The 26,517-nt window shown below is 37.7% G+C and overlaps 1 protein-coding gene across 7 annotated transcripts in view; it reads left to right on the top strand.

Moving 5' to 3' along the window:
* The first annotated feature begins 1,699 nt into the window (after window positions 1-1,699).
* klhl13 (kelch-like family member 13) overlaps window positions 1,700-26,517 on the top strand; it is a 39,985-nt gene continuing 15,167 nt past the window's right edge. Inside the window, exons 1-4 of one of the 7 annotated variants that reach the window (XM_008427731.2) lie at window positions 1,700-1,868; window positions 4,140-4,211; window positions 19,512-19,583; window positions 24,528-24,669. In XM_008427731.2, coding sequence (XP_008425953.1) covers window positions 4,159-4,211; window positions 19,512-19,583; window positions 24,528-24,669 — 267 coding nt within the window. In that variant the 5' untranslated portion in view covers window positions 1,700-1,868; window positions 4,140-4,158. Of the gene's footprint in view, window positions 1,869-4,139; window positions 4,212-8,552; window positions 8,880-19,511; window positions 19,584-24,121; window positions 24,234-24,311; window positions 24,409-24,527; window positions 24,670-26,517 lie in introns of those variants that run through there. The other 6 variants (XM_008427734.1, XM_008427735.1, XM_008427736.2 and 3 more) reach the window with 6 other exon arrangements.

Below are 26,517 nucleotides of genomic sequence, written 5' to 3'. Positions count from 1 at the left end.
AGATTAAAACTGAGTGTTAGACATATGCAGTCTGCAATATAGAGCTCATAGCACAACTCCCAAGCACATTAAGGTTTCAGAACATGCCGATGAAAATATATTAACTAGTCTATGTGATTTGTTTATTTATTATACAGCCACACCTAAAACTGAATTGAGTCAGTGAATGCACTGTGCAAAAATCCAGAAAACAAACTCTACTTCCAGATGAAGTTGAGGTTTGCAGAAAAATGTTTATGAGCTTGTACAAGTATTAACTGCAGTTACCAGTTGGGGTAGCAGCATATGAGTCAATGAGCTGGTGAAGTGATTAATTTACAAAGAACACTTCTTAAAATGACAGACCACTAGGACAACATAGGACTGTAAACTTAATATTTGATTGTCTTTAGTCAGAGGTTTCTTCAACATCCTGCCAGGCACTGTGATAGGATGCCACACCTGCAACAAGTGTTATGAACTTTCCTTGCTAGTAAATATAAGCTGTAAGTAGTATTAGAACAACAACATGTAAGTGACTCGGAATGACATAAACTCAGCTGTGAAGACATACAATCACAGAGCAGAGTCAGAGGATGCTGAGGCGCATATAGAGTGCAGAGTAAATAGCTACTGACTTCCAAAACTCACACAGCTTTGAGATTAGCGAAGGAACAGCGTGTAAAGAACTTCCTGTAATGGAAGCAGCTGCATGCAAGCATCACTTGCTTTGCATTGCACTTGGTGATGTGTAAAGCTCAACAGCTGTGTAAAGCACAACACAGCTGCTAGAACATTGAAGACGTGCTCTATGAACTGACGACTCAGTAATCATGCTGCTCTGACTGGATCTGTGTTCAGTAGTTGCCAGGAGAACAACCTCACTTTATTTGACCAAGTCAGGCTGTTCTTCTGAAATTGGACTCAGGTCAATGGTTCCAGTGAAAGGAAATCATGAGTGCTCCAGCTTACCAAGACATTTTAAAAATGTCATGCTCCTAAGATTTTGCGAACAGCGTTGGGATGGTTCTTTACCTTTCCAACATGACTGTACACAAAAAAAGTCCATAAAGATGGATGAAAGTTTGTTGTGAAAGAACTTGACTATCCTCCACAAAGTCTTGACCGCAACCCAGTAAAACCACTTCTGAGATAAGTGTTGACTAGTCTTCTCACCTAAAACCAGTGTCAAACCTTACAAAGATGTTTCTTGAAGAATGGTCACAACTTTCTAATATCACTCTCATAAACCACATGGAAAGTCTTCATAGAGTTCAGGCTGCACAGATTTTACTCAGATTCATGTTTGTGAGGGCAAGTGAACCAATTTTAGGCAATAAAGTACAATTCTACTTCAAAATTAAGACAGTACTATTAAACAAATTTTAAAACTGACTTCCCCATACATAGCTATGAATAGTCTCTGATTAACATAGCTCTCTGTAGTACTATTGCATAAATCTTACTTCTGCTTTTGGCATTATTACAAGTTATGTGCTGTTTACTTTAATGTAAAAACATATCTGAGCTTTTGGGGAAAAAAACAAACCTTAAAATATTGTAATACGGAGATGTGAACTGGATAAATAATAGTCTGGAAATCTACCCATTTAAAGAGCACAGCAGTACACCCTGTTCAGTCAGCCTCAACGTGCCGCACATGACAGGCTCTTCCTAAAACCACTTTATTTAGTAACGGAAGTTTTGAGCCAATGGCAGAAGATTGCCAGACTCTTCCACCAATGGGAAGTTTCGATGCTCCCTGCTCAACAGTAAACGACTATAGCATTGGGTTATAGGGAGAAGAAGGCGGCTTCAGCCTTGTAAGTGGATTTGAGGGGCTTGGGAAGGAAAACAAGGACGCTGGTAACGTTATCGTGCTTCGAAAGGTAATGGAATATGTTACTTAAAAGTTTACGTAGTGTATGAAAAAACATGTAAAGTGGTGGGAATATCGCACGTTGCTTATTTAACTGAACAAATGCCAGCTGACAGTTGGGCTCAGGCATCTGCTGGCTGTTGCATATCAATCAAGCAACTAGACTAACTAAACCAACTAAATTATGATTTGGCACCGGTCAGTTACGGCTCACTAAACTAACTAAACCTGCTTAGCTGGATTTGGAGAATTGTTTCCAACTTAATAATCATGTAGTAGTCGAGTCTTTTACCGAGATTTTAGGCTAGCAAGCGGTAACGTTAGTGTCGGCTAAGCTAGTTAGCTAGGGCTTGAATCCCAGAGGAGAATGGACCGACATTGTGAAGGCAACAACATGACCAGAAAAGCAACAAAGATTTGACAGTGTTGACTGGTTTTGTCCAGCTACTGTCCTAGGTTGTTTTAATCGGTTTTAGTGCTAGCAAATAAGACAGCACTGTCGCTGAGAGACGACTTTTAAAAACAAAACACACCTTAAGTTTAGATCCGCCTGCAGCTCTCTGTTGTTTATCTTTGCTAATCTTAAAATCAAATGTCATAACAACCGAGATCAAATTTAAATAAGAAATAAGTACGCAGATCACATAAAGAGAGAGCAGCCTTTATTTCCCACTTTGAAAAAGCTAAATTAAGTTTAAAAACAGAAGTAACTTTATTTTGATTACCTATTCTCACTGTAGATATTTGTTTACCCTTTAGTCTAGTAATACACAAAGCCACAAGTTGAAAATATAGTTCTTCAAACCTTTTCTTCTGTTTAACGTTTAAATCAGTTAAATACACAACTGTGTTCTTTTTTATTTAAAACATATATTGATGTTAATTTTATACTTTGAATTATCAGTTTCAATTTTTACTTAACTGTTTTCAATTGTTATTTTTGCTTTTTTTTAACTGTGTGTGCATTCTGATGGATGTGTTTTATTTGAACTCTTGTTTATGTTGTCCAGGGCAAGTTTATTTATTTATTTATTGAGGGAAAACCTTAATATGCGTTTTCTTGGTTCAATAAATCACAACAAATTAAAAGTGGAAAATTCAGTATTTTTTCTTGTAATGAATAAATAAAAAGTATTTGGCATAAATGTACACACCCTGTTACTGTGCTAAAAGGAAGCAGTCATCAATAACTGGAGAAGATATGTAAAAACGGTGACTACAAAAACAACAAAGGTCAGAGAGGCAGCCAAAAAGTACTGGTTGTTCATTTTCTGTATTCTCTGATTTATTTTCTTCAAAAAAAAAAAAAAAAAAAAACTTATAGGCATGACCAAAATCTTCCTAATCCTGTGGTAGAATGCGTTATGAATAGATTAAACCAAACCTAAACATTTTTATCAACGTTTCATAAGCTATATTCGGCAAGAAAACATCTATTGTCTGTTCAAAGTCTACAGCATGTGTTTTTGGAGAACTGTCAACAACTGTCCATCTCTGTTACAGCACATCTGAATTAAATGATTGGTCCATTACAGAACTTGATTAGATGCTAATGAGTTCATTTGATTTTAACGTGCGAAGAGTTGCATTTATATTGCTGTTGGATTTTGACTCTTGAGGTATTGGATTTGGATATTGCCTGGTCTAAAGCTCAATTTAAAAGCACCTGTGCAAAAGAGAATTTGATAGACTTAAATAACTTTTGCTATGCAGAGTTTGAAAGTATTGCCAAGTCCAGACGTGGCGTACTGATATACCAAGGAAGTCTGATTGCTGCACCTGAAAAGTTTCTTCAAGAAAGTAGTTGCAGAGATTGTTGCACCTCTACTTTATTTTCATTTTTGCTTTAACGAAGAAAAATCTAATGTGTTTAATATTGTTTAATTTGACTTGTAACTCACAAGAAGAACTTTATTCATGCTGTGATTCGGGTTGTAATGTGAAGAATAAAACGTATTGTAGAATCGTCTAATTGCAGGCATTTCACTAGTTTTTCACAAATACAGAAAGTACACGATCCGCAACCATTTAAATAAGATGAACCCACAAACGCACATTGGTGTGTATATTATTTGTTCAAAATGTGTGAACAGGTGTGGTTTATTTATTGAAGAGAAAACAAAATGTTCCTGGACCGACTAATCTTGGTCTTCTGTATCTCCTGCCTCTTGGAAGAAGTTCAAGTAGACGGTGTTCAGTTTTTTTTAAATTATTTAAATTGTTGAACTTGGATTTAACCCTGTTAAAAACTTTGCTATGATTTCTTCCTGTTTTTGTCCAGGTGTGCTTTCGGGGAGGGTATGGATCACCCTGCACACAGAGGAGAGACGATGCCTGTTGGACTACATGACAGGTAATTTAATGTGTCACACTGTCTCATCATTTCATAATTCACTGAGAAAGTAAATCGATTGTTTTAGTTTTTTTTTTTTTTCCTTTAATGATTTTCTACTACTTTTTAGCTGGCAAACTGTATAATTAAACCAGCAGCAGATTGACATTAGCATTACAAGAGATGGTTTAATCCCTGATTACTCAAAAGCAGACCTCGCCGCAGACTGACCAGGACTGAGAGCGAGCTCCAACAGTCTTACTGTAGTACCTCCGATTCCTGGGAAAGACCTCCAGTTTTTCCATTCCAACAGCTCGACAGTAAAAGTCATTCATGCTTGACAGACTCGCGTTTAATACTGGCTAAATTTGTCGACATTTGAGTGTAGTAACGGTGGTGTTTAAAAAGCCTTTGACTTGTTGCCACACTTGGCTCGCGACAGCTGAATAGTTTTAATAAGCCTCTTGCAATGTCGGAAGCGTCAAACAAGAACACTACAGGGATCACACACAGAACTGGGGGGATTGTTTTCTGTTGTTATTTTCGTTTCTAGCATTTACGGCCGGCTGCATCTGTGAGGCGACAATATCCTCTTGGATCTGATTGAGAAGCAGTTAAGAAAAGTATTGAAAGAATTGAAAAAATGAACAGCTTCTCAGACACAAAGCTACAAAACCCCCCAAAAAGTCATTTTTGTCTCCACATTAAATGCTCAGAGGTTTCTCAATTTAAAGACTGCTAACTAAGTGAAGGATCATAATCTGTGTAACATTTAATTATTGCAGTCTTTTCTTTTTTTTTTTGTCTGTATGGGTATATTTTACCTTTTGAGAAAAAAATATTTTTTTCTGGAACTTCATATTTTACCCCTGCTATTTCATTTGTATATTTCCATTGTTGGGTACAAAACATTTCTCTTCATTTAAACTCTGTATGCTATTATGTCCAGCAATAAAACTACAACCAATGAATCTGTCACAGCGATTACAATTTTATAGTTCAGATGACGTCTCTACAAACCCTGACAAACATTACAGGGGTTCCCTGAATTGAGAAGAGAACGGGCTCAAGTCACAACTAAAAAGCCAGCAGGTGTTCTGAAGCCATAATTAGTGATTGTTTACCAGCATTGACAGAATTATAATTACAGTCAGAGGAAGTTTGTAATGTCAACATTTTTTTAATTAAATATGTCCTGTGTGATGTTTTTCAAAGCAGCGTTAATCATACACAGCAGCAATGTGCCTCATTTCATAACTTAAAATCTGTTGTGGTTGTGGTTCTTAGTTTTGCCTAAAAAAAACAAAAACAAAAAAAAAGCTGACCTTATTTTTAATTAACTATGCACTTGGATTGCAGGGTTTCCCGCAGTCCAAGTGGCGGGCCACCAGGCTTTACTTGTGCCCCCTCTAGGCAAAGCATTGCTTATTTATTTTAGTTTTTTTAAATGTCTGCATTTTATAAGACGTTATAGTCGATATTCAAATATTAATATTCCAATAACACATAATTATCAAGTGATATTTTCAAATTTCTTGTCAACGTTAAACATTTTTTAACTAAAAAACACAAAGGGTCGCTGGATGAATGACTGCTCTGGCACCCAACCACTGGGCTTAGCAAGTTTTCTGGGGGAAACTCTGGACTGATTTAAGTGTAAAATGACAGTAAATGGGCAGAACTAAATAGAAAATGTATTATTTGTCTTCTTCCAAAATATTACATCATGGTGTGACATTATATATTTTTTTCTTTCCCATTTTTCCATAATGAACAAAGTCATCATTTAAAAACTTCCCCTTTTTCTCCACTTAGATTATTTCTCTTAAAATAAAATTAGCTCAGTCTGACAGAAAAGCAACAACAAGAAAACTACCAGGGTGCAAAAGCCTCTTCACAGCAGCAGTACAAGCTGCTAATAGGTGCCTGGTAAAGTTTTCCAACAACAGCTGTCTGATTTTGTTAACTCTCTGCATGCTAGGTCACGTTGCTCAATGTTTTTAATTAGAAATCTCCTGCAAAAGGTCAACTTGTGCGATCTAGACAGTCACCGGCTGCAGCTCTTGAGGAAGTCTGTGGTTTCTGCTCTTAGTCACCCTCTTTGTTGTGGTTTGGGTTTGTGTGGCTGTGCTTCAACATCTCTGAACCACGTTTAAAAGAAACTCTTGTTGCATATACCGCACTCAATTAGAGGTTGCTTGGCTTTTATAAATTGCAGCAGATGTCTCACAGGAGTTTGGCAGCGATGTTGCTACAGCGAACTGTAAATTCTGTCTGTACATCGATGACGCAACATCTTTACCTCCACCTTGTTGTTGGCATTGCACCTGTTATGGACGAATTTATCATAGCATAACAATGACGGAGCCACAAAAGCAATGACAGTGCTGTCATCTCATGATTGTAGTCATAAATGATTCAGTGATAGTCTGACTCTAAATAGGAAACCATGTGCAAGATCTTGGTAAATACTTTCTAATAAATTTATCTAAAGAGTAGTTCTTTGTGAACACATTTTTAATTACCTGCTCTAATCAGAGTTTGTTCCATCTACAGCTGTTTTTTTTTTTTTTTTTTTTTTTTAAGTACTTCCTGGTCTCCCAGCAACTGGTGGCCAACTTGGGAGTAATTTGTGCGTGCCTTATGCCTGTGGTGGGCAATGCACATGCTGCTTCCTCTGTGAAAGTGCAGAGACTAAAATAGTGGAGCACAAACTTAACGTCTCTGTTATTGCAGGGCATAACCAGTCGCCCTGTACGGGATACTGTGGACTAGTCTATTACAAAAAAAGGGTAGTCCGCCTTTAAGTTCTAGGTTTCTACCATTTGCACATACCTAGAGTTTTGGGGCACATTTCATGTTCACAAAGTTTTAGATTTTTGACTAGATGTACCCAAGAAATTAAATCAAAATCTATAATTTAATTGGTCAACTGGGGTTCAGTGGAAGAGTAGTCAGAGTTGTGGGTCCAATTCCAGCTTCCTCCTGCACTAGGCTGATGTACCGCTGTGGAAGGTACTTAGGATGTTATTTATAACATGTTTTTATCCATGACTCAGGGTTTCTGTACAGTCTGTGAAAATCTTGAATTTAATTTCAATATTTTCCAAGTATAGATGATATCGCAAAAGAGAATCAGACTATAGAGAAATGTTTTTATTTGCTAACCCATTGCCTGTCCTTCCCTCATACTTCCCTTATCCCTTCTTCCTTCCTTGCATTCTTCCTTTCTTGTGTTCTTTCCTCCCTTGCTCTTTGCTTTCCTTTTTCCTACACCTTCTTGTCTTTAGTCAGTTGCTTTCTTCTTTCTGTTCTTCCTTTTCCTCCTTTGTATACTTTCTTCCTCCATTTCTTAATTTTCTTTGTACTTCCCTCCTCTTCTTGTGTGCTTCCCTCCTCCTCTTCCTCCTTCCTTTTTATTCCTCCAAGAACTGCACAATAAATGAAATTCTAGTCATCAGCGGCACATCACAGCCTGCGATTTCACAAAACACACTATCATATATCACAAAATGTTATCTTATTACAGCAAATGTTCAGCCCTAGTTTTGGTCTGTACTTTCTGTTCCCCTTTTTTTTTTTTTTTTGCCGATGGCATATTTAATGCCCACCCACCTGAAATATCTGCCAGAAGGTCCTATTCAGTTTATTTTACAATGAACATAAAAGATTGTAGAGGAACCCCGATGACTGTACATGCAGATACCTCTGTAGTTACTTTCCCATACAACAAAAGAACTGGCCAAGTGGCATAATTAAAACATAATGTCATAAAAAGTAATGCGTTTAGCCATTTTGAATCAGAATGTGAAGTTTAGAAAAGAATTTAAACAGCAGTAGTTGTCTTCAGCAGTAAACGGCTGTATCATTGAGAACAGAATGTGCAGAGATCACGGTGCACTAAATGGCCGTATTTACATAATTTACAGATTTATAGAGGGTGTTTATGGACATTATGTAATTGAAGAAGTTGTTTATAGGCGGCATGATTTATGGGTTAATAATCAGTATATACAGAAGGGCAGTAGAAGGTCTACCTGTGAAAGAGAGAAGAGTTATTGTGCAACCGAGGGGTGAATGAGTTGTAGGAGCCTACGACGGCGCTCTGCCTCAGACGAATGTCGTGAAACTTACTGTGAGGATTCTTGCGTTCAACTCCCCACCTTTAAAAAACTATCTGCACTCGGTTTGGCTCCAAGCTGTAATCCTTACCTCTGTAACAAGGTGGCGGTGTTGCCCAGCAACGGTGTTTTCAGAGATCCTGAAAGGGTGATGGAAGCGCAGCGCTCCCTCCCTCCCTCCCTCCCTCCTTCCTCCTTCACTCCCTCCCTCCACAAGACAACTGTGAATGCAGCAGGGCAAGCAGTCGCGTCGAGCGCAGTCCATTGGCTTCTCAGTGCTAAAGTCACAACCCCGACTGTAGCCCTCGCTGCCTCCACCAGCGTTCCTCTGCAGCTGCTGGTGCCACCGCTGCTCTCCCTCCCCCTTAAATGGTGTGGGCAGAGTGGGATGGAAGACTGCATTGGGAATCTTTTCATGGAAATGGTTTTTGCTGCTGGTACTGCTGTAGCACCATCCTGGTGACAACAACATGCCGTTGAAATGGAAAAGCGGTTCTCCTGTCAGCTGGAAATTCCCAGTGCCAGTCCTTAAGACATCCAGGTCCTCACCCCTTTCGCCTGCCTACATGTGAGTAAGAGCTTAATGGGATTTGCATTACACAACTGTGGTAGTGTGGCTCTAAGCCACACTACCACAGTTGGTGGATTTTTGTCTGGTTTTTATCACTGGCTTTATTTATTTAAATAGATTAAGGTGCTATTGTATACATCATGCCCTTTATTGGGTAAACTGCGACTGAGCTTTGTGTGAATTCAGAGATTTGCCCTCGTCCAACATGATTTTTATGGTTCCACCTCAGAATGCCTTTCATTTTCCGTCAAAAAGGCTTGTTGTGCTGCAAGTCCGGACATGGCAGGCACCACATCCCTGACTCTTGCCCTCTTCCTGTGGCTGTGTGTGTTTGGGAGCTGGGAATCAGTAGCTTGGGAGGAGTCTGCCTTTGTCAGGATGTCTGACATGCCCTGGTTTAGAAGCTATTGTCATCAGCTACTGTTCATGAAGGGGGAAGGGTAGAAAGCGTGTGCTTCACACAGCCTCTCGCCATCCTTGCTTCTACCCCTCTGTCAGAGCGCCGTTCGGTTCTTGGCGTAGCTTCGACTGACGGAGCGGAAGAGCTGGATTTTGAAGGGGAAAAGAAAAACAGTTCTCAAGGCAACCTGTGCTAAGTGAGCTAACTCACTGCCTGTAGCAGATTTCTTATACTAGCACAGTAATTAAAACGTGGATGGATTTTCACTAAATGAGGTTTTTCCATCCTCCAGTTGTCTTGTAGGTTTACTCGTGAGTTTAGGAGCGCTTACTTAAGAATTTCCCCAGATTTTTTTTTTCTTTTTCTGATGACAGTAAAAATGTCAGGTTCTCATCTGTTTATCCTATTTATTTTGTACTGTAAATCTCTACAGGTATCCTGAAGCTACAATGAGCAAACAGTACACAAAGTGTCAGCTTCCTGGCACACCTTAACAGCTTAAGGTTTCAACCTTCTTAAAACCTGGTAACTTTTTTTTGTTGTTGTTGTTGTTGATCTTATCCCAAATGGAAACACTTAGAAAAGTTCAACTTTAATATAAATACTTAATTGAAATTAATGTTTCACTGAGTAGTAATCAATTTTGGGATCATTGAACTAATTTATTCACATTAGTTATTGTAAGCGTTTGTCAGCAACTCTGAGCTGAGTGTAGAGCAAACCCTTTAATTATTTCAAATAAAATGACATCAATTGACCATTTGCATTAGTACATTCCTCCTGTTGTAGAATAAAGCTGCTTTAAAAAAAAAAAAAAAAGCAGCAGCACATATAAAAGTTAATGTATCCAAGCTGCATGTTAGTCTTTCATATCTTTATAGTGCATTGGAAAACTCTTGTCTTTAAAAATAAGAAATGGGAGTGCTACTACTTGACAGCTCTTCCAGGGTTTCCCCCAGTGTATTATAAGCCTGGCGGCCCGCCATGCTTTACTTGCCCTGCCGCCAGGCTAAGCGTTGCTTGTTTTCATTTCTAGGGAGAGAAAATAATTAAAAAAAATTTTTTTTGTTTTGTTTTTAAAGCCGCGCTGCAGGCGTTTCTTTAGCTCTTAGCATCTCACTAGCAGAGCAGATTTATTCCTAGAGGATAGGTTTATAATAGATAGGTTTATAGTTTATGCATTTAAACCCGACAACGCGCGGACTAATCACACAGCTGCCGCTGCTTTACCTCAACGCGGATCGTGCTCGCCTCCTTTCACTTAAACTGGACACAGGCTGACTTGTATGGATATTTACATAAGCCTACTGTGAGGAATTATGATCCTTTGGAGAACTCTTGGTAAGAGTTTAAAACCCGCTGCGTTAGCTCTGGTTGCGCAGCTCAATGTGAACCGCAGGAATACCTTGTAGCGAATTCAGAGGTGCGCGTTGTGGAGTGGTGAGGATAATTTATCTTTGTGAACAAACAATTATATGGTGCGTTTACATCTCAACGCGCTGSCCAGCGAGTGACTCTTTGTCTGTCTTTCCTGTAAAGTTTATGTCTGTGGTCCCGGTTGGCCGGAGGCTTGTGGATAACAAGCAGCGCTAACCTCATCATGCAGGTTCAGACTGGTGAGGAGCTTTCGTGCTCTCCTCGGAGTCACACATCACGCTGATTTTATATTATTTTATTATTATTTTTATTATTATTTTTCCAGTTACACGATGCATCAAACCATATCAAATGCGTTGTCTACTTAGAGTTAATACGCGCGGCCGCAAGGAGTTCTGAGAAACTCATACCATAAACTCGACCAACCAGAATAGTTTCTGTGACGCTTATTAAAAACTCAACAGACACAAAATGGAAGAGCTACTAAAGCCACATCAGCAGCATTGAATTAAATTTCTTGTTCGTTGCGCATCTCTGCGTAGTGCAGCAGATTACAGGGCCGGTCCAAAGTTGTTTGAGGCCTTGAGCAGAATTTGATTTAGGAGCCCCTTTTGTTGCTAAAAACATCAGCACCTCTAACAGCTTCTGTGTTAGATTTAGTGAAATATGGGAGAAGGGAGTAGTTTAATTGGCCAGCCTAAAAACCAATAAGTTATATTTGTATTTGTAAATTCAAAGATTAAACTCACAGCATCAGATGGTTGCTATGGTAACAAAACAATCTAACTATGAATATTGTTCTTTGAAGTTTTACAAAGTAACATTGCCAGCTCCTTAAAATCTTGTATTTAAATGTTAAACAATTTAAAATAATTAAATTTTTATTTGCCTAAAGAACTGAATAAAATTTACCAGCATTGATCATCTCAATAAACAAGTGTTAGATTTATGTATTTGTGGTCTGTTTTAAAATATTAGTGTTTATGGGGCCCCTGAAGCCCTTGGTGGCCTGATGGAGCCGCTGACTTAATTTGGATTAAACAGAAGTGCAAATTTGTTGTTTTTAGACTAATTGTGGGTTTAAATAGCATTTCACTGGAGATCTTTTCCCGTAACATATAATTACACAGTAATACTTTTACATTTCCTGTCAACTTAACATCTTTTAATACAAAAACACGGTGGACCGCCTCGACGCCCCGGCCACCGGGCTTAGCAAGTTTTCTGGGGGATACCTTGTCTTCCTATTAGGTTGCAAATCTTAAAGTACACCAAGTGTGTTTAATTGGTTGTGGAAGTGGCTACACACAGTAATGTTATGGTGAATCATGTGCACACGACGACAATCGAAGTGTACTGAAGCATCGAGATGCTGCTTTACTTTGCTCTGTGTTGCTCTGCCTGCTCATACCACTTACTATTTTGAAACCTGAATAGTTAGCTGGGATTTTACAGGCTGATATTTGGGGTTAGTCTGTGGTAAGGGAGAAGTCACTCTTTATAAACCCGCTGTCCATTTGCTTTAAGACATTTATAACCGGGCTTGCTATGTTGGTGGGGTCATTTTTGTGTGTTCTAGCTAGCGACTGATGGAGGACACAGAAGAGTACGTTTTTAGAATATACGAGGTACATTGCGTCCACCAAGTTAACAGCGGGAAGCATCTCTATTAAGAGTCTTTTAAAATTATTTATACTCTTTAAACATTTTCATGTACTGCCGTGTTACAACCATAAACTTTCATGTGATAGACCAACACAAAGCAGCACATGGATGCGAAGGGTGTAGCCTAATAATACCAATTACCTTCAGAAGTCAGGTAATTAATAAATTTGGTCCACTTGTGTGTAAATTGAGCTGTCCTGTGAAGACCTCAGAGGCTTGGTCAAGGACATTGGTGAAGAAACTGCATCAAGAAGAACAAGAAACACAGCAGACAGGTCAGGGAGAAAGTTGTGGAGAAGTTCAAGGCAGAATTAGGTCGTAAGAAAATATTCCAAGCTTTGAACATCTCACTGAACTCTGATCAATCCACTGTCTGAAAGTGGAAGAGAGTCTGAAACAACTGCCAACCTACTAGGACATGACAGTCCAATTAAACTGGCAGGCCGAGCAAGAGAAACATTAAATCAGAGGAGCAGTTAAGAGGCCGTTGGTAACGCTGGAGGAACTACAGAGATCCTTGGTTTGGGTGGAAGAGTAGTAGGAAGGTAATCAAACTGGAAGAAAGCCACAAGAACACATTCACACATTCGAAGCTTCACACGAACCTTGTATAGGACACAGCAGACTTGTGGAAGAAAGTGCTCTGTTCATACGAGACCATGTTTTAAATTCATGGGGTCATGCTGTGGGGATACTTTTCCTTAGCAAGGACATGGAAACCAGAGTTGTTGGGAAGGTGGATGCAGCCAAGTACAGTCCTGGAAGAAAATCTGTCAGAGGTTATAAAGACTACAGTAGGGAAGAGGTTCATTTCCCAGCAGAACAAAAAAAACAAAATATCCTTGGGTTGGAATGCTCACTCTAGCCACTCATAGGTTCCAAACTGAGAGGGTTAAATCACTCACAGTTGTGAGTTTAAAAAAATAAAACCAGCATTGCAAAACAGGAAGATGTGGTGAGGCTCAACACCTTCCATAAAATCACAGTCGGACGTCTTCCCATTCAATTATTTTAAAAACAATAATGGGAAACAAGCTCAGTGTTGTTGGCTGAGCAAATGCTTATTTCTGGTATTTCTTACCCTTCTATGTCCTTCGGTTGACAGGTTGCAGACCATACGTTCATCTCCATCTCTATCTTGAGCGATAGCCTTGAAGTGTCTTCTAAAAGGGATTTAAGTCCTGACCTAATTTCAATTTCAGAATCGGTGGTATTTTCTCTTCACAAATGCTCTCCATCCAATCTGACTGAACTTGAGCTACTTGACGAAGACAAATGAGCCACAAATTGTGGATCTACAAAGTGATTCACATTTTAAAAATCTATTATTTCTATTTGATAAACACCTACTACTCTGTGCTGGATTATCACAATCCTAATGTTGAAGTATGTGGTTTTTAACTTGAATGAGGAGCAATTTCAAGAAGCATGAGTACTTTTACAGGACACTTCTACTGCAGACGGTCTTCTACAGACACTTATGAGAAATGATTTCATTTCACTGAGAGTACAGACTGGCTGTTATTTATATTTGAATTGTTATTGCCTTGTGTTTTGTTTTCATTCAAATAAAGTCAATAAATACCAAGGACCATATTTTCATTTGCTGACCTAAGCAATAAATTCTCATACTTTTTTTTTTTCTGCAAGCACTTGGAATCATGTGCCTGATGTGTTTTCATCAGAATTGTTTAGTTGTCATCTACCTGCTAATGCACCTCAGAGCCAGCCGCATCAGAAGAGACGTTATCAGTATGTGTAGGTGTGAACTGAGAGGTGAGGCATGAAGTACAAGGCTCTAACCAGTGGTGTTGTCGCCTCTCAGCTGATTCAACAACGCCAAATGGCTTTCCTGTAGCGCTTAGCTTCCTTTGTTTGGTTTAGATTAAATACCAAAGGAGAAACTGTGGTGTCTTGGTGAGTAAAGGCATTTTTTGTGTCAATGAAGCATGACTAATGTGTGAAAAGGGCTGTGGTGATCCAGTAGTCAAACTGCCACAATTGCCTGTTTGATTCTTGTTAGCACTTGTCATATCCCTTTTTTTCTCCCTCCATGTGTTCTTCTCGCTCTTTGTCAGCAGTCTAATGGATGCAAACTGCAGAAAATCCAATGAGAGTAGGAATGCATGTTGTGGTTGGGCCTTTTTTGTGCTTTCTATTTGAAGTTTTTATTCATTTTAATAGTGAGAAGTGATTGATTTGGGTTTTTAAGACCTTTTTTCCCTTTTATATCCTTCAGTTAAAATCTTGGCTCCTTGTAAAATAGCTTTCTAAGGACAATGTATTTTTTTATGTAAAAAGTGTTGAGATTAAAGTAAATCTGTGACTGAATAGGTTCCAAAGAAAAACAATCAGTTTAAAATAAGAAAGGACACCAAAAAAAAAAGCTTTGATACTCCTTGTTTACCAGATTGCTGCAGAAAATGCCATATGTCTTATTTGGCTGCAAAGTCTGCAGCTGATTTAATTTATCCAAGTGAAATTTCATTTGAAGATGTTTCGAAGCCAACAGAGTCAATTAAACATTTCATCTTTTTGGAACAAATCACAGAATGGTTGGTATAATATCCGACGCCGAATATCAGCTGATTTTCTTCTCCAGGAGATTTGTGTGTGTATATATATATCGGAGTTGAGTTTAAACATAGCCTTCTGCAAGGGAGAAAAAACATCTTCATGCTTAAAAATACATAAATCAGATTCAGTTTTTTTTTCTCCCAAGGATGCTGTGAGATGTATCTAAGCCTGCCTTAATTAAAGTTATTCAGGGATGATATGCCAGCATTGAGGTTGAACTTATTTGGCTGTTCCAAACTACTGTAATAATATTTTAAAATCCAACATAAACTGAAACACTAATATTGGCCTACTCTAGACATGCACCAATCAAACGACCAGAGATGGGGCTTTTTCAATTTTTCTTTTATTGCCTCTGATTGTGGCTGGCAAGGGATATACTGGAAAAATCTATAAAAAGGAGCAAAACTTAAAAACGCCCACCATTTTTGGGCCCTAAATGGATTAAACAACTGAATGTAGTCTGATGCACTGTTTCTTTTTTAAGTTCAATACAAATCAGATAATGGATGGAGACATTAGCTTTGATGCAAACACGGGGATAATCTTATAATGCCTGCATTTCCGTTGGATTCAAATCTCCAAACCTCTACCTTTCTTCCCCAGAATCAAAATTTTTCAGAAAACCAGAAAAAGCCTGAATGGTACAACTCTAATATGAACATCTTACCTGTTTCATTTACAGTCTTGAAGGCGACACGCATGTAACAAAATCCATTAGTTGTGTTTTCTTCTCGAGTGCCTGGCTTGATGCTGATGATCACCGTTCTGTAAAAACATAAAATAAAGCTTTAGTTAATCTCTTTTGTTGTTTGCATGACAACAACCCAACATGAAATGCTGCCTTCCTGTGAGAAACATCTGCTGCTGTTTTCCATAATGAACTTTTAGTTATAGTTTTCATATTCATCTATGTTAATCTTGCCTTGCGCGTAGACACAACGCAGCTTTATACGCACGCTGATGGGGAAAATAGTTTTTAAGGTTTTAGTACACCTGCCCTTTGAAATGGACATTGAATTCATGCTGATTTGTGGCCACTTCTCATAAATGGCAACAGCTGCCTGGGGGATTATTTTATTTTTATTGAAAGGCCAGGGGGAGGTACAGACCAACTCAAGTGGGTTTACTCAGGTGAAGCTGTCATATCTGCACTCATCTCACTCACATAGACACACGCAAGCCTTTTCAAAGGCTATTTACGATGAAGAGGAGTTTGCTTCCACAGAAAAATGGATTACCAGCCAGGATCCATCATAACTGAGAAAATAAAGGGAGCATAAAAACAGATGCATTACAGAGGACTGACTGAATATCAAGTTTATTAAATCAGATCTCTCATGTTTCAGTCTGAAAGCAGAGCAAACGCACGCGTGGACCCAAAACCTACGGCCGACTTCACCTCGTCTGTTTATTGGTGCCTTTCTAAAACGTTCACATATTGCAGATTTAAAGACATAAAATTGAAATCAGATCTGTTGCCAAACATAGAAACGTGTTTCTGCCAGCGAGTCAGATCCAAGCTACCTTTATGTTTGCAACTTCTCTCCTCCTGCAGCCGCGTTTCAAGGAGGTGCAAAGTTTCTTCCAGCCTTTCTCATTAAAGTCTAATGCCGGGTACGTTTTTGGTATGGCGCTGGCATAGCTGCACTTTGAGGTCATAATTAGCCTCATATAATGACAGGTGTGCCCCACCAGAACATTCAGGGTAATTGAATATGGAAATATACTATAATAATGCTGACCTACGTGATTATGACATGATCTGCTACTAACTGTGCATCCCTATTTGTGGAGTGACAAATTAAGCTCCTTTGTATGCGGAGCTGTGCCTCCACTCATTTGAATACAGGCTAGCCTAGGTTTTGCTGACATTTTTCATATCTTTTTATGGCTTTTGCACGTCTCCTGCTTCTTTGCTCAGATTCTGGTTCGGTCTTGGAGTAAACATTCACGTATTCTCTCCTAATTAATGGCTTAAGAGACCTTTTCATGGAGAGCATTACTTATTTCTAGACAGGTTCTTTAAAAAAATAAATAATGCAGTTTGTTTTACAAAACCTGCAGCTTTTTCTTTGGCTTCACCTAGTGTCCTACTATTTTATCTTCGGCTTCGGAAATATTGACAGGGTTGGTGCTTCACTTGCTGTCGCGCATTTTATAAAAAGGAGTTTGGCTTTATGACTTGAAGTTTATATTGAAACATAATTTTAATATTCAACACTGGGTACACCCAGATACTGCTGAGATAAGGTTACTGCAAGTACTTTGGAATTATTTTGAGACCTTAAGATCACAGATGGTCTCTCAGACGAAGTGAACGCCATGCAAAGGTGAGAGAATATTGTTGGTTTTTTTTTTTTAACGTGAACATATTTCTGCAGGAAATTGCATAGCTTGTAAAATGTGAAAATCAAATAGTTTTACACAATTGTATGCTGCTGTTTTTAGAGCTGTCTTAATTTTCCGGCTAAAAATACTTGTGGAAGTGACCTGCAGACGGCCTCATTGAATCGAGTCACGGTGAGCGCGGCAGCCATGCGAGTCGTGTGTCTTTCTGTGGTCAGAAGTTGGTCGGCGTGTAGCTTTATTGCATTTCTGTGGTCGGTGATTGAAAGGACTCTCGGTATCAAGGTCTTTTTATTGCTCTGATTAGAGACAAATTGGGATTTCCTTCCCGGCTCAATTTGCAATAACTCTCAATTCAGAGGTTTTCCACTCAATCATTGTTCATGTGATTCTGCTGCTGGGTTGTATGTTCCTTAACTCTGCTGTAGTAACACTATGGTCTTTTTATTATTTCTTTTTTCTTTTTTTTTTGAGCAATACACATACAAAGCTGACGTCAAATGAAGAGGAAGAAGTTAGATTTCATCATGCTACAACAAATTAAGAGAAACGTAAATGTGTTGCTATCAAATACGACAAGAAAAATTATTTTCTTAATTGTTTCTCAAAAGCTCTCTGGCACATGCAATGAGGAACCAGTTCCCATGTTTTTTTTTTGTTGTTTTTTTTTTCAGTCTTTTAGACAACGTCGAAGTCATAATTCTTTCTCTTTCACCACTAAGGGCCAAATCTCCGTTCAGAGATGATGGGAGCCATGTGATGACTACTATATCGAGCGTTACAAAATGTTTAAGTGAAATGGTCCATGTAGTTTTGTCTGGGTTTTTTTTTTTTTTCTTCTTTTTTTGTCCACATTCAACCCAGGAATGGCAGAATGAATGAACGAACATGACCACCGCAGACTTTTCTATTTGAATTCATTTGAACAAAGCTGACGTTAATAATTTTAATTCCAATTTTCTACTAAAGTGCAAAAACATGAGAGCAACCTTGTGACAGTTTAATCAAGCTTTTGAATTTCATTATAACAGAAAATATTTTACACAGAGGATGATGCAAATCAGCCTTCAGAAATCAATCAGAATTGCAAGAATGGTTCTTCTTGCTTAGCTATGCGCAAAGACTTTCTGCCAAATGAAAACTTTCTTTTGTAAAATATCATTCTTAAAGTAAATTAACACACTGAATGTGTCATGAAGCTGCTGAAATAAGACCTGTAGATGACCAGGGTTAAAACTTCAGGTTGAATTTTTCTTTTAATAATTGTAAGAAATTGCTGTTAGTCTATATCTGTTGTCTCTTTAAGTCTTAAATTATACCACACAATGTGTTTTATTGTCTATTTATTTCACGACTTTGTTCATTAGTCCACCCTTCAGTTCGTCCACTTTGTGTTGAATATGATTTTGCTTTAATTTAACATTGAAAATTAGTTATAATCAATTGCAACGTAGCAACCAATAATGTCACAATGGCCAGTAAATATAATACCTTTCAAATAACCTAATAACTCTGATCGCTTAAAATAAAGCCAATAATGTAAAAACGTCAGAATAATATATCAGTTTTGAGCCAGTAACGTGTTACATTACATATTTTTCCAATATTGTAATAAGTTATTGCGCTGTGGGTGTAATACTGAGTAAAAATGCTATACATTTGGGTCAATAAACCACAGTGTTCTACAAAGTATTTTTAATAACCTACCTGTACATGAAATTGCATTACTTTCATATGTAAACCAATTCACACAATTCTAAAGCAATATTTTCTGCAACACATAATTCTCCAATTGATTCATTAAACCCTATTTAGGACAGTGCTACATAGCTCAAATACTTGAGTTAATTATTATTATTCGTTTCAACAAAAACTTAACTACCATGATAAATGAAAAACTTTTTATTGTGTTATTTGTAGTTTATTGAATTATGGTTGGCTTTATTCCATGTGAAATGGCCGAAATAATGATGAAATTGCTTTATTGGCTGCTACGCAACACCACATTTCTGTTTTTAAGTGGTTCACAAGTGAAGCAAAAGGGGGAGACATTTTTTTATTAATCTGGCTATTTTAGCCTAAATTTGCCATGTTGTAGTAATTTTTGTATTAAGTGTTGAGTCCCACTTAGAGACAACATTGATGATGATGATGATGATGATGATGATGATAACTTTAAGCATTCGTAAAGTGTGAGATTGAGGAAAGCAGAAAGTTGATGCTGGATGCTGTAGCTTCTGTCTCTCTCTTCGTCCCGGCAGCCACCAGCACTCCTTTATGGTTTGGACAACCCACTCTCTCCTCGCTGCCTGTCCGACTTACCACCTGACGGGGTAAATGTACAAGTACATTGCTTGTGCTTTGTGTCACCGTGATTGTGACTGCTGTTTAAACCATCCGTGTTTAGTGGTACTGCTCTTCACAAACTCCTGCTAGACTTAGTGATTCATCATCATGTCCGTGCAAGACGTGACCTTTTTACCAGTCCCATTTTTGAGTGTTGCCCATCTTGTCTGTAGCAGACCTCCAGCACATGTGGTCAGATCTTGTATATCTATTTTTAGCTAGGTTTCCTTACGTCTTCTAGTACAGTTTGCATCTTTATGTGCTTTTTTCTTTTTTTTTTCTTTGCATTTTCTGTGAATTTACCTTTTTTTGGCCTTCCTGAGTGTTCTTCGGTTAAGCATGTCAGTGGAGTTAAAGGTTAGGTCAACCTGATGTTTCCTAATGTTTATATATCAGAAGCTTGAAACGCCTTTGACTTTGAGGTGAAGCCTTGAAGAAAGACTCCAGGCGACTTTCAGTCGCCTCAAATTTTCATGATGTGTTCAAGGGCAAAGACCCGAAGTGAACGGAAGGGACACACGTTTGATTAATGGCCTTCTGTTGGATTTAAGGGTCACTTCAGCAGATCCGAGCCATAAAGTTCAAGCTATTTGAAAATAAATTAGAAGTTTCCATCCCCTTTTTGTTTAATAACATTCAGTAAATGCTCAAACATTATTACATTCTTCTCATTTCAAGTCAGCAACTTGGTTATACAACAAAAACAGTTTTTTATTTCTAATTTATTTTTGAATCTGATGACGTAAAAGTAATTTTCTTGCTTTTTAGACGGAAAATCACAGTTTGGGATGTTTTCTTTTGTAAATTTATACTTTATTTACAATGCTTTTACTGCAGTTGCTGGAATAAAAGTTGATTGCAGTTAAAATAGCTTTATTGATGACATGTTTTGTTTTTATTTTGATACATAATCTTTGGAAAAATTGAAGAATGTTGTGGTTAAATTAATAATTTTTATTGATTAATCAAATTATCAGGTTATTAAGATTTAATTTTTGGAAAATCACCTGTTCACTCTGGGTTTTCGTAATTAATGATGTCATATCACCAAATTCCATCTTGTTTTCCCACCATGTTTTAAAGCTCAAATTTATTTCAACTTTAAATTCAGGTCATCTTGCAAAAGGGAGAGTTGGAAAAAAAGTACGTTTTTGAAAATATTTACGGTCATTTGTAATTACTTTAAGAAAAAGCAACAAAAAAAATCGATTAAAATCTAATTTATTTTTAAAAACAGCAGATTTTACTTTCAAGTCTTACTTTTACGTTAGTTTTCCACCTCATTACATTTTATTATTGGACCTGGAAGAAAGTGTTCCCCATAGTTTAATTTGTCTTTGCTTTGAAGTAATGAAGCAACCTTCTTTCAGCCAGCTGACCAGCAGTATGCGAGCAGCACTGCTGAGGAGGATACAATAGTTTAAATACATGGTGCTATTCTGACATTTAAACTCTTAACAGTAGAAATGAAATGTTCCACTAAACCTCCTCGCATCTTGATTTTAAAAGAAAGAAATGAAGTTTCCTTAAAAGCTTGGTGAATCTCTACCAGTGTTTAAAAACCTCTCAACTGTTCAGCCAGGCGAACATTTTGAATTACTTCATTATATAAATAGTCCATTCGAAAAGCATTAGTCTTCTCCATCTGACGAGCGCTGCCTGCTTATAGCCCCGTTTGAAGACTCGCATTTAAAACCCTGCTGAGCCAGACATTTGTGTCGACGGATATTTGATCAAAACCAGGCCTATCGTCTCATGGAAACGAACACTTTTAAAACCACCATGCAACATTCATTCACTGCTCTGTTATCTCAATATGCTCCTTGGGGAATAGTTGTAATATTTTAATCCTGGTTTTCATTCAGTATTTATGCACATCCTGTGTGAAGAAGCTTTTAAGCATTTTATTTTATTTTTTTTAGATTTCTTTTTTCCTGTGTTTTTATTGAAATGTTTCTTAAAACAAATGGGAATGGCTGACCTGTTTGGGTTATTCTGCAGATTAGTTGTTATCCAATCAAAATGAGCTCCATTCTGTTGTGTGTTTATAGTTTTCTGCATAAATGTTTGCCCTGTATACGCGGAGAATATTCCCTTCGGCACAGTGGGACATTTTTCACACATTTATTCTCTGTGGAGAAGTTAGACTTTGCACCATGTTACATCACAGTGTTGAGGTCCTACTGGTATCATAATCTTTATCCCTTTACATGCTTTTAGTTACACAGTCATGGAAAAACAAGAATGTTGTGATTATGGAAAACAGTGCAGTACAACCCGACAGGTCTTTACTAGCCAGATTGGACACAATGTCGCGTCTGAAGATGTAAACGCCGTTTGAAATCGCTTCCAGAGTTTCGTCGGTTCCTCTCGTCCGGAAACCTTGACAAACGCACAATACCTCACGTCTCAGTCGTTCTAAAAATATTTGGTCTTTTCAAATTGTTTTTCATTTTCCAACGTAGCTCGGAGATGATTTACTAAATAGAGGAGCAGTTTATCTAAACAGAACGCTTCCTCACTCATTAGTATTCTGCTTGAGTCAGAGGTGTTGCCACATGTGGAAAAAACATCAGTATGGTTGGTTTATCAGCAGCGATTCCACTATTTATTCTTATTGCTGATTTAAAAAAGAAAAATCCTTTGAATTCAGCTTTATTTTTAATTAATTACATAATGGATTAAAGTTTTGCAAACAAAACTTTATAATAGCCTAAAGCAAGTAAATAATACTTGTTGAAAATTTTTGATCACCTAGTGTAGAAAAAAAAAAGAAGTACAAAAATTTATAACAAAGATTTAAATCATGATGAGAATAAAGAAAATGGAAAAGACTTATTATTCCTTCTGCTCCTAAAATAGTCTGACACACTCATATCATTTGTTGTTCGGCATTTTGATTTTCATTCTTGGACTTAAACAAGAGCATTAAAACAACTACTTAATTTAGCAAATGTTTATTCTAAGGATGTATAATTCTTTGTTTTTCAAAGCTGGAAATTTTGCCTGAGGGACTTAGAGTAAACCTTTACTGGAATACATTTAGAAGTTAAAACACTGAAGGCTGACTGTTTAATAAGGATATTTAATGTAATTGGGGAATGTTTTTACTTAATGTTGACTAAAATGACAACATTCATGCAAGTTAATTTTACTGACCGTCATTTCTCAGTCACACAGGCAGCATACTGCTTACTGCACGCAGCATTGAGGCCACACCCCCTACATGCACTGCATTTCTGCAGCTCATAAACAGATTTATTAAAGCTTGGATTACTGAGGGCACCTTCCACAGCCTGCAGCGCAATACCTGTGTAGCCAGACATTTGAGTTCATGGATTCCATACAGTTCATCTGCAAAGTATATGTTGTTAAATATTCAAAAACAACTAGTATAAAGTGAGCTCTAGTTAGACTCCTGCTGGTTCCAAACGTCATTCCTTTACCAATGATGGAGACCACTGAGCTCACTGGGACCTTTAAAGCCACAGAGGTTGTTCTGTTTCCTTCCCCATTGTGTCTCAAGACCATCTTGTCTTGGAGGACCACAGACAGTCCTTTTGATTTTATGCTCGGTGTTTGACCGATCTGACCTACACTGTCAACTGTGGATCCAAGACAGGTGTGTGCCTTTTTCAAATCAAGTTAAATCAGCTGAATTTACCACAGTTGGAATCCATTTTAAGGCATAGAAACATCTCAAGGACGATCACTGCAAAACGACTGAACTTTTAAGCAACGTTTGTGAGTGCTTATTTTAATGCGATTCGTTTTCCCCCTCCCCCCCGTCAGTAAAATTTGCAAAACCTTCAAAATTTCGAATAAGCCTGTAACATAAAATATGAGAAAAGTTCATTCTTGGCAGACGCTCTGTAAAGTGAAGTTTAAAATTATTAGATAAACGGATCTGTTGTGCAGTTTGTGTCAGAAATCCTCTTCAGGAAAAATGGCATTACTCTGCATCGAACAGCTATTAAAAAAATGAATAAATACTAGCTGTTTTGCTTTAAAAGATTTTACGAAGGAAAAACTGTATCTCTGTTCAAGACGTTACTTTTTACTTTGGTACTGGAGTTTTGTCCATTTCTATGAAACGATACCCAATAAAACCAGTAATAATGCCAAGATTGAAATTAATAATATTGCATCTCAGTATAAATCAGCCTGTTTGGTTTGTGAGATTTTTTTAACTTGTACACAAAGTTTTGAAAGATGCTTTTGGAAGTTGAGCTTTCTCTGCTTATGAAACCAAATAAAGGCCTTTTCTAAGTGGCTCTCCCATTTGTTTTATGTTTCTGCCAATGTTGGATAAAAACTACTGAAATCAAATGCTGCTAGAAAAGGCTTGTGTTTACAGCTTTTACGTTTCATAACGGCGCTGAGGAGAGATTTGCAAATGGGAAAACATTTTTCCCACTGCAAATTCCCTCGGTGTGCGTTTTGCTGACAGTGACGCAGAATGTTTTCTTATCAACGTTGAAGTCTGTTGGAAAATTGGTTGATCGTTTTCTTCCTTGGTGTTCAGTTGGTGGGACGCCCCCGCCCGCCGCAGTGGAAGTGTTTAAGAACAGGAGAAAGGGGTCGCTCACTCGGTACAGCTCGCTTTGGATCTGCAGTCAACCTGCTTAAGAGAGAAGGTTGGCAGCAAAACTGAACAATCCCTGAGGTTCAGCTTTTTATTTATTTATTTATTTTTTTAATTTGTCACTCATCAGGAGCGCTTTAGAGATTAATGCCTCATCCAAGGACACTTTGATGGATTGAGGAGGAGAATGAGACCGAAACACTTTGATAGGAAGGGTCAGAAACCAGGTTTATTCAGTATATTTCTACATTGGAAATATTTTATGACAATCCAGCTGCGCTTCTTTTTACCACAGGTTGTTTTTTAAGAGGTTGTCGTTAAACATTGTAATCTGTTTTTCTTTCAGATCCCTCGTGGAGGACGACGACGCTCACATGAAAGTCGCTCTGGGCTACGGTGAAATGGGCATTCCTACTCACCTTCAAGCATCGAAGACTGGAAACACTCGGTTTTTCACAAGCAATACACACAGCTCTGTGGTTCTTCAGGTGAGAGCGCACACTACTTTATGGAAAAAAAAAAAAGAAAGAAGAATGATCCGAGTTTAATTAGGGCCATTAGGGATTTGCTTGTCTCTTGGTTTAGTGAGTACAGCCTGAGTATTACACTTTACTACAGGTAGGAGATGTTGCGTAACTTTAAAAAAGACTTCCTCATCTTCTATACATGCATATTGTACACAGGGTGGAAGATTGTGGAAAAATTTGTTGGCACTGAAGATGTAAAAAAATAAATAACTTTAATGTTTTATTGCAGTAGTATAATCTCACACTGACCTTTTAAAAAAAAAATTAAACCTACAATTTGAGTATTTATTCAGTGGGAAAATAATTGTTTAAAAATAATCTTTGTGAAACAATTTCGGCTCTCAATATTTTGTGCAAATGTCGTTTTCCCGATGGGATGGTCCTCTCTTCACATTTCACCAGGTTGGTCACACAGAGAAGGAAATATGATCTCTGACTCCTGTTTTACAAGCTGAGCCCAAATGGCAGATTTAGATTTAAAGTCATTTTTTATTCAACTGAGAAGTTTGTTTTTGTTAGAAAATGGCAGAGGTGTCTCTCAGAAGATAATAAAAAAATCTAGAAGTTGTACCAAGTTTGACGTTTAACATTTTATTTTAAAAACATACAACTTATAACCTCTTCTAACCAGTGGAAAAATCTCTCTTTTTTTGTGGCATTAGACCAGTTAAATTCTGTTCATAACTCCTTAGCTGCTTTTTGCCTGTTTCTGCTTGTGTTTTGAGGGTTTAATCTTTGGTGAGTCTTGAGTCATCAGGTGAACCTTTTTGTTTAGGCCATAAATTCCAGATTATTATCCCCCTGAAAGATCTAGTGACAACATATTTTGAGTTTTCTGTCTGAGGGTAGTAGATTTTTATGTCTTGCTGTCCGGAAGATGTTCCTTTAGCATTTTAAAAGGAAAAAAGTCCCTCAGAATCACAGATCCACCACCGTACTTTACATATTTATCCGCTAAAAGCTAAAAAGGCTTTCAGTTTTATTTCTGTGGCCGTAGAACAGAAAAATATTATCTGACAGTATATAGTGGTTGTTATGGAGAGACAACATGTTTTATGTGTATTTGTGTGATGAATTTGATTATATTTGACAAAATCTAATGTTTGTTACTCGTTCCGCTATTGATGTTTTCATGACGTAAATCGCTTTGAACTGCCTTATTGCTGATGTGTGCCATACAAATAAACTTGACTTGAACAAGTATAAACGAGCTGAAAGGTAATTATTTAGAAATTTAAAAGGGATTTTTGTGAGTTGAAACAACTGAAATTGATTTTGTTAAACTATTTCCCAATATTTGATATGTTGAATAAATGCTTTCAGCCTAAAGGCTGGATTTTTTTCAGCCCTTTTGGTAAAACATAATGCATTTCTTGGCTTGTGTTTTTCAATGAAAGATTTATTTACTTTAGGGTTTTTTTCGGCATTTATCTATGTGTGTGTTTAGAGCCTCTTTTATTTTCTGCAGAAGGAGTGTTTATTCATGTTGATGGCTAACCCTGCACGTCAGTATTGATTGGTGTAAAGTGAGGATCGGCCTGAAAATGTGGCGGTCCCTGCTGTTTGCTGCAGCGGTTGTCCTTGGTCACCAGCTTTCTTTCAAAATGAGAAACCGTTGGCTCCTTTTGCTGTTCATTATTCTTTGCTGTCAAAGCACACTGCGGGGGAATGATAATGATTTTTCTAGCCTATCTCCCACCTTATACCCGGATCCCGGAATGTGTTTGTTTCTGGTGGTGAATTTTTAAGATAAAATTCACCCAGCTCTAGCACCATCGACTTGTTTTTATGCTTTCAGATTATTAGCAC

Source organism: Poecilia reticulata, linkage group LG14, assembly GCF_000633615.1.
Source record: "Poecilia reticulata strain Guanapo linkage group LG14, Guppy_female_1.0+MT, whole genome shotgun sequence".
Classification (NCBI taxonomy): Eukaryota; Metazoa; Chordata; class Actinopteri; order Cyprinodontiformes; family Poeciliidae; genus Poecilia; species Poecilia reticulata.
Note: the sequence above shows the minus strand (reverse complement) of the source record. Positions and strands in the feature narration are given on the sequence as shown.